Below are 9448 nucleotides of genomic sequence, written 5' to 3' on the forward strand. Positions count from 1 at the left end.
TTCATTTTTCTAACTCACAATTTTGTCCCAATCATCCATATTCAACCTTGACTCGATCTTGGTTGTTTCATTTTCTAGACTCGCGATTTCGTTTCGGTCATTCAATCTTGGCTCAGTCCAAATCATTTTTTTGACTCATGATTTTGTTTCGATCATTTATCTTTGACCTCGACTCAGTCTTAATCAATTTATCTTTTAGACTTGTGGTTTCATCCTGGTCAATCATTTTTTACCTTGACTTGGTCTTGGTCTTTTTATCTTTCTAACTCTTTCAAATTATTATGAAACCTTTACGAATCTAGAACCTTTACGAAACTTAGAATCTTACGATCTTCCATTCTTATGAATTTGAAAGTCCTTACGAACTTGAAACCTTTGCGAATCTATAACCTTTATGAAACTTAAAATCTTGCAAATATTTCATTCTTGTGAATCTTACAGTTATTGTGAACCTAAAACCTTTGTAAATCTAGAACCTCTACAAAACTCAAAATCTTGTGAATCTTCCATTCTTGAAAATCTGAAAGTCCTTGTGAACTTGAAACCTTTGTGAATTTAAGACCTTTGTGAAACTTGAAATCTTGTGAATCTTTCCTTCTTGTGAATCTGAAAACCTTTACGAACTTGAATCTTTGCGATCTTGTTAAACTTGGAATATTAGGACCTTTCAACTTTTGTTATGGAACCTTACAAATTTTTTATTATTCAAATTATGAATCTCTGGATTTAGTGTTAAAATTTTGAACTTTACTTTTTTTTAACCTGCGATTCAATCTCGGACACTTTGTCTAGATTATTTTATTTTTTGACTCATGGTTCAATTTCAGTCACCCGTTTTGATCTTGACTTAGTCTAGATCATTTTATTTCTTATTTCACAGTTCAGTCTTGGTCATTTTCCTATTTTGGTATACTTTTAGTGCTTTTTTTAAATCTTGGCTTTCAAATCTGAACAAAATGGATGTCTTTTGTCTTTGCACAATTCATATTTCACAAAAAATGCACAAAAAAGGGCAACTTTAGACACCCTATTTTGTCTGAAAATTTTTTTTAAGATTGAAAATAGGCTTTCGGTTATGAATTGAGCTCAATTGAGAAACTTTGAACCCAATAAGAAAAGTTTTAATTTTAATTTGATTTAATTTGTTTTATTTCTTTTTGTTTAATTTTACTTGTCTAGACAAAAAAGGGAGTTAAAAAAATGTTGAAGATTTTACAATAAATTTTAGTGCTTGATTCATGCAATTACGTTGAAAATTTTCAATTTAATGGCTAAAATAAAGAAGGATTCAATCTATAAAGAATAAACTGAAACCAGAAAGGAGGGGGCAATCAAGGGCAATTCAATGCATTGAGGTTTTTAGGGATTCAAGCTTAATTTTCTAGAGCAGTGGTAAGTCTATAGGTGACAATTGAGAGGGAGCCTACGATCAAGCAAAAAAAAAAGGCAGAGAAGCAATTATGCAATCAATTTTGGTAGAATAGGGGATCATTCAGCAGAAAAATTTTTTCTTTGCAGTAAGCTTTCAGACAAGTCAGCAATGGAATAATTCAACACCCATCCACCCAACCTGCAAATGAAAGCAAGATCAAACAACCTTAAATGGAGACAAAAACCAAAAGTAACAAACAAAAGGATAACTATGCATAGGACATTAACCATTACGCAAAAAAAAAAAAAAAGGGAAAGTTCCAAAAAGTTCTTGGCTAAAATTTGAGGTAAGAAATATATATCTAGAAAAAAAAGATTGAAAATTTGAAGAGAGATCCTAGGTTCATTGGTTGCAATTTCAAGTGAATAGTAAATGAGTTGTTTTATTGTTTTGCAATTAAATTAGATTGGAAAAAACACTGTTGTTGTAGAAGCCTTTTCTACTGTCAATCAACTTCTACTTTTTCCTCTCTGACTCTATCAATAAAAGGACTGCATTTTCTTGTCATCTTCTGTGAAAGTAAAATCATCTTTTTGGACTTGGTCACCGTATGTGGCCATGTTGTGCCCAAATAGGAGCTTGTTAGCAAATCATTTCTCTGTATAAAGTTCCTTTCTAGGTCGTCCACTGGTAACAATCTTCTTGTTACTTCTGTTTTCATTATTATTCATTTTATTTTAAAATTTTCTTTTATTTTACTTATTATTATTATTATATTCTACTTTTAATTATTATTTTAAATTGAACAATTTATTTTAAATGTCTTTATGAATAATAAAAAAATCTTTCCAACTAAATTCATGAATCCTACCAAACTCTTGGAGGATTTTCATGAATTTAAAGTTTATGAAATCCACCAAACTATTGAAAATTTTCATAAATTAGTTTCAAAAAAAAATTTTAAAAAATAAAAAATAATAAAAATAATTTTATCCTCTAAACTATTAGAGGATTGCTTCCTAAATTAAGTCTTACCTAACTATTGGGAGACTTAATGAAATTCTTAAAATTTTTTACAAATCTTTTTATAATAAAATCTCATCAAACTATTGAAAGATTTGCTTCAAAGTAAGTCCTACCAAACTATTGAGAGACTTTACTGATTTTCTTAAATAAAATATTATAATAAATCCGATGACAGAGTCTCTTCAGAGTGAGATACTAATCTCTATGAATACTCCTAAGGTGAGAGAATTATCTTAAATTACTACCAAACTATTAAGATAATTTTAAGATTAATTTTCAATACTAAATATTTTGGTAAAGCATAAACATTTTTAAGACTTGGATAATTTGGAATCAAACTGGTACCCACTTTTGATGGGCCCTGTAAGGGTACTATAACCTTTCTCTCGTGTAAACGTACTCCCAAACTTAAAATCTGGTTTTGAATATCAAGTTCGATCAGGTGACCAATCACACCTAAGTAAAAAAAATTGGTAGCGACTCCTCTTATCCATGTCTAGCGGTAGGTCCATGGACCTATATATTATGATAGAAGAGTTTATCTTTTTCATGCAACTTAGAAGGTAAAGATCAAGCTTCTCTCTTAAAGTTTGAATTTGAAAATGCATCTTGTAATCTCTACCCCTTGGCCGAATCCAATTCTATAAATAGGGAGGCCATTTCTTCATTCCAATCATTCATCTCCTCACTTTTGTTCTTTCTTTTAGTTTTTAAGTTTCTTTAAGTTCTTTTTTTCTTTTAGTTAAGGTATTGGCTTAGCTGACTGATTTGCCAATTACCAAGTTTTTGTTCTTTAAATCTTTTTCAATCAAAAAGTATTTCATTCAAAGATCTCTTTTCTTGTTTTTAAATTTTGCAAATATTGTTTCTTGTTTTTTTTAATTTTGACTAAGCATCATTTTCCAAGATTGATCCAAGTTTCTTTGTTTTCTTTACAAGATTTGGCTACACTCTCTTGTTCTTTAATTTTTTTCATGCAATATTTATTTCTTTAAAAGCAATTTGGCATTCTTTTTTACAATATTTTAATTCTTTACTTTACAATCTTTTAATTATTGGCTTTAGGATTACTTGTTGGCATTAATTTTTTAATTCCAAAGTGACAATTGATGAAGTTTAGAACCTTGCCTTTAATTTTTACTTAAACTTTGTAACCTTAAAACCCTAAATATTCAATCGTTTAGATATAGGATCTTAACCTTTCACCTTTGGTACTTGTGAACTATCCAACATTACATTCTATAATCCCTAAAGAGACAATACTTGAAATACTCCACTTTATTACTTAATTTGTGCACTTGCAAGCTATATACAAATAGCAGCAATCAATACGCTAGAGTCTCAAGGTTTTAAATTGAGTCTATCTAAAATCGCATATATGGAATGTAAATTTAGTAGTCATAGAGAAGTAAGTACTAGTGCGATTAAGTTGAATGGTGAGATAGTACCAAAGAATAGTCATTTTTTATATTTAGGATCAATTATTCAAAGTAATACTAAGATAGAAAGAGATATAAATCATAAGATTCAAACTAAATGAATGAGGTAGCAAAGTGTGTCGGTGTGTTGTGTGATTATAAAATGTCTTTAAACTTAAAGGTAAAGTTATATAAAACAATTGTAAGGCTTACTTTGTTATATGAGACTGAACGTTAGACCGTTAAGAAGCAACATGAGAAAAAAAATGAGTTTAGCTAAGATGATGATACTTAGATTAGATGTGTGATTAAATTAGAAGAGATAAAATTAGAAATGAAGAGATTTGAGAAAAAATAAAGATAGTCTGAATTAAAGAAAAGATGAGAGAAAATTGTTTGAAATAGTTTGGATATTTGAAACGTAAGCCTATTTTTATACCAATTAAAAGAAATGAGCTTATGGGTTTGGAAGAGAACAAAACTTTTAGAAATAGACCACGGAAAATACAGATACATGTAATAAGAAATAATATAAAAGCTAAAAAAGTAAATGAAAATATTGTTTTTAATAGAAATAAGTGCTGCAAAAAATTTCAAAACTATTATCTAACATGATTATTTTTTTGGTTTTTCATATGATTGACCCCAAAATTATAGGATATAAAACATAATTTGTTGTTATAATAAAATTGATCTAATTTGTAAAAAAAATTCTAATTATATTTACTGAAGTATTTCACTAAAAAATATATTTTATTAATTCTAATAGCATTGATTACTTTATTAATTAATACATTAAAATTTTTAATTATTTATACTTCAAAATTTATTCTTTAAAAATATTTTTATTTTATATATACTTATTATTTTCAAAATCAATTAAAATAATTAATCTTTTCACTGTGCTTTTTTTTTTCTAATAAAAACTAAAGAGTGATGTGACGAAAATCCTAATTTTAAATTGACTTGTATCTATGTGATGAAAATCATTGGAAAAATTTCACTAGTAGGGGAAAGATCAGCCTTTCCGTATACCATGTAATACACATTTTTGTGTGGATTTGGGTGCCGTTTCCTTAGAGAATATTCCAATTCTTGGCCATGTGGCACGAGTAAAAGATTCAAGAGATTCCTTCTCTCATGGTTTTCCCACCATGAGTGAATATAATATGAAAGCATTGCCGTTCTCTTAGAATTTTCCACATCAATAATCACAAATAAGATCCAGTAATGACTTTGTATTCAATCGAAAAGGGCTTTCTTTAATACTTCATAGATACATATAAAGTCCCTTTCCTTCAATAGGTCTATTATATATATATATAGATATATATATATTTCTTTAATACTTCATAGATATATATAAAGTCCCTTTCCTTCAATAGGTTTATAATATATATATATATATATATATATATCTATGAAGTATTAAAGAAAGATATATATATATATATATATATATATATACATACACACACACACACAAACACACACATACATAATCAGTGAAAAGGTGAGGTAGCCTTCATTTTTGGTTTAATATCGCATGGCCGCTGTTCCTCCCGGCCCGGTGCTAGTGGCCTACCAAGGCGGGACACCAGCAGTCCCAGTTTGGCTAAACAAAGGAGATAATGCATGGCAGATGATATCCGCCACGCTAGTTGGCCTCCAAAGCGTGCCAGGCTTAGTTATCCTCTACGGTAGCATTGTCAAGAAAAAGTGGGCTGTGAATTCAGCTTTCATGGCCCTCTATGCATTTGCTGCCGTGGTTATCTGCTGGGTCATTTGGGCCTACAGGATGTCCTTCGGCCATAAGCTTTTGCCTTTTTGGGGCAAAGCGGGGCCTGCCTTGGGCCAAAAGTTTCTAGTGAATCAAGCTCTTCTTCCTCAAACAACACAGTTCTATGATAATGGTCGGGTGGAGACGGCTATGTTGGCACCGTTTTATCCTATGGCGTCTATGGTTTGGTTTCAGTGCGTGTTTGCGGCGATCACGCTGATTATATTAGCAGGGTCAGTCCTGGGGAGGATGAATATAAAAGCGTGGATGGCTTTTGTACCGCTTTGGCTCACTTTCTGTTATACAGTGGGTGCATTTAGCTTGTGGGGTGGAGGTTTCTTGTTTCACTGGGGAGTTATGGACTATTCTGGGGGTTATGTTATTCACCTTTCTTCAGGGATTGCTGGTTTCAGTACCGCCTTTTGGGTTAGTTTCCAATCTCAAGAACAGTTCTGATATATCTGACTTAGAGCAAAAAAAAAAAAAGAACTGAATCTATTAATTCAACTGGAAGGTCTAGAAGAACATGAGTATCAGTAAACGGAATTCTCCAAAATAGATGCTCTGGGCTTCTAATATGGCTGCCAAAGAAAAGTTTGGTTATATTATCACTTGCAGGAATTGGCCTCTCCTTTTTTTTTTTTTTTTTTTGGTTAGATTTTGTTAGTTTGGAACTTCTAAGCAATCTGCGGTGGTATGATCTGACAGTGGCTTTGTGATGCAGGTGGGGCCAAGACCAAAAAAGGACAGAGAGAGATTTCCTCCAAACAATGTGCTACTGATGTTAGCAGGGGCAGGCTTGTTGTGGATGGGATGGGCAGGTTTCAACGGTGGAGATCCATACGCTGCCAATGTTGACTCTTCCATGGCTGTTCTAAATACCAATATTTGTGCAGCTACTAGTCTTCTCGTTTGGACTTGGCTTGATGTTATTTTCTTCAAGAAACCCTCCGTTATTGGTGCTGTCCAGGGCATGATCACAGGTCTTGTTTGCATCACTCCTGGTGCAGGTATTAACCAGGCTTCATTTCTTTTCTCTTTTTCCATATTCTTTATTTTAATTTCTTCTAAAGTCAACTTTCACTTCACGTCATCCAGACATGTATTAATTTCTTGCAACCTAGCTGATCTGGTGACATAAAAAGAATTGAATTTTCTTATTCTTTAATTTCTTTTCCCTCCTGAAAATATATAGGTCTTGTGCAAGGATGGGCAGCGATAGTGATGGGAATTCTATCAGGCAGCGTTCCATGGTTCACCATGATGATCATTCACAAGAGATGGACGCTGCTTCAACATATTGATGACACACTAGGCGTGTTTCATACCCATGCAATTGCCGGACTTCTTGGCGGTGTCCTAACCGGTCTCTTTGCTGAACCTCAGCTCTGTGCAATGTTTTTGCCCGTAACAAACTCAAGAGGAGGCGTCTATGGAGGTTCCGGGGGGATCCAGATCCTGAAACAATTAGCAGGCGGCGCTTTCATAATTGGATGGAACCTTGTCGTCACATCGATTATATGTGTAGCTATAAACCTAGTAATCCCACTGCGTATGTCAGAGGAACAGTTATCAATTGGAGATGACGCGGTGCATGGCGAGGAGGCGTACGCTCTTTGGGGTGATGGAGAGAAGTACGATTCAACCAAGCATGGGATGTATTCAGATGATACCTCGCAGAACAAGGCTTCAACTGGAGCTACACAGGAGGTTTAGTTAAACTTTACAGGGTCAAACATCAAAAGGATAGATCTGAACAAATTGCAGAACAAACATTCAAGTTGTCGTGTTATCAAGCACTGGTTAGGTCTTTCCTCAAAAAAGGCACTTTGACATTTGTGCATTTATCTATTCCTTAACCTCTCCGTCGTCAATGCATAATATGTACACGTCAACGAGTCTTCGTTGTCTCGTGGATTATTTTTTTTTTTTTTTACAATTAAAATTGTCACTTGTCAAGATTTTAATTTTAAAATTAAAAATTTAATACTTTATGGAATGAGTGTTTGTCTGTTGAGTTGTTTTAAGTTTTATTTTCCAATAAAATTAAATGTATAATTGCTTGTCCGCCGAGTTGTTTTAAATTTTGTTTTCCGAAAAAATGATAAATGCAATACCGCATTTTCTACTAACAGTGACGCTTTAGTTGTTTTAAGTTTTATTTTTAAATAAAATGACAAATACAATAAGTACTGCATCTTCTACGGATGATGACGCTTTCGGTTTTACTAGTTCCATATTTTCCAATAAAATGAATGATAGATACAATTAATACCGCATTTTCTAGGAATGGTGACGCTTAGTTGTTTTAAGTTTTTTATTTTCCAACAACATGACAAATACAAAACAAACGGCATCTTCACGCATATTCTACAGATGGTGACGCTTTACTCGTTTTAAGTTTTATTTTCCAATAAAATGATAAATGTAATAAATACTGCATCTTCCACGCTTGATGACGCTTTCGGTTTGACTAGTTCCACATTTGATGTAATATAAACAAACACAAACACAATTGGAATTGGAATTGATTCGGTCAAATTTTCAATTTAATCCCTGTATATTATAGTCCAATATTTTACAATAACCCTCACTTAAAATTACTTATATTAAAATATTTTACAATATTTTACAATATTTTACAATTGGATTTAGTCCAATAACCCTCACTTAAAATTACTTATATTAAAAATTGTGACTTTCGTTATTATATTTTACACCATTGAGTAAAAAGACCTATCATCTTCAAAAAAAATTTATTTATTTTTATTTAATTCATTAATAACTACATATATATATATATATATTTAATGTTTCAAATTCTTATTCCAAACAAAACATAAATAAAGAATACTTATTAAAAAAATATTGTATAAATCCAAAAAAGCATCTAGATATACTTGTGCCGAACAATTTGTGCCACATCCACAGCATACAAAAGCACTTATATCAACTTGTCAGAATGATACAAAATGAAGAAAAGGATACACTATGTCGCTTTTTCTTTATGTCTACCTCCCTTCGACCAAGTCTAGGAGTGTGAATACTTAGGACAATGGCCTTGCATCCACAATTCATGATAATTCCTCTTGCATAAAACCAATTGAACAAAAATTACAAGGAATAGTACAAAATATTGATATCCAGAAATACGAATTGTACGATAAATGTATCACTTGGTAAGGATGAAGTATTAAGTTGGAACTTTGGATACTTCTTCTGGTTTGCCTGATGTAAATTAAAAATTAAAAGAACAATAGCATTTTGCTCCTATGATTTACATTATAGATTAAACAAACGATTTCTAACTATGTGCACTTGGAAATATATCTAATTTAAGGTGGCATACCTTTGGTCTGAAATACAGAGGAAGATCCAAGAAAATTGCATAATTCTCAGTAATTGCAAAGTCATGGATCATGATCGGTTCTGATATTGTTTTTGGTAGTGGTTTGTGTATGAAACCATCGTTTGAAATAACTCTGTATGTGATATATGGTGGCATGTGTGAATAGCCAAAAGTAAACATCTCACCTGCATGTAGAAATCTCATAAATCAAAAGCATTTTTACCACTCTGTAACTAATAACTTACTGATTGCATTTTTAATGATGGGTCTCACCAGTGACCGGATTGACCTTCGGATAAGCGGTGAAGGCAGCGAAGCATGCCAAGAGTTTGGAGATCTCTATCCTCCAAAACTTTGACAGCATCTGCATGTTGCAACAGGGGTTATAATTTAATACCTAAGTTTCATTGAAAAAAAATATCCTAGTTAAAAAAAAAAAAAGAATTGCAAATAGAAGTGAATTTTAGCATCTTTAACCCTCTTCATTCTTTCTTTAAAGAAAA

The 9448-nt window shown here is 32.0% G+C and overlaps 1 protein-coding gene across 1 annotated transcript; it reads left to right on the forward strand.

Annotated features, from left to right (window-relative positions):
• Positions 1-5279: 5279 nt before the first annotated feature.
• On the forward strand, positions 5280-7595 carry LOC111292886 (ammonium transporter 3 member 1-like). The gene is made up of 3 exons (XM_022885506.2): positions 5280-6022; positions 6321-6606; positions 6792-7595. The coding sequence occupies exons 1-3, from the start codon at positions 5363-5365 to the stop codon at positions 7310-7312; spliced, it is 1467 nt and encodes a 488-aa protein (XP_022741241.1). The 5' UTR covers positions 5280-5362; the 3' UTR covers positions 7313-7595.
• Positions 7596-9448: the final 1853 nt, after the last annotated feature.

Source organism: Durio zibethinus, chromosome 10 (genome assembly GCF_047325235.1).
Source record: "Durio zibethinus cultivar Kanyao isolate XHJ-2024 chromosome 10, ASM4732523v1, whole genome shotgun sequence".
NCBI lineage: Eukaryota > Viridiplantae > Streptophyta > Magnoliopsida > Malvales > Malvaceae > Durio > Durio zibethinus.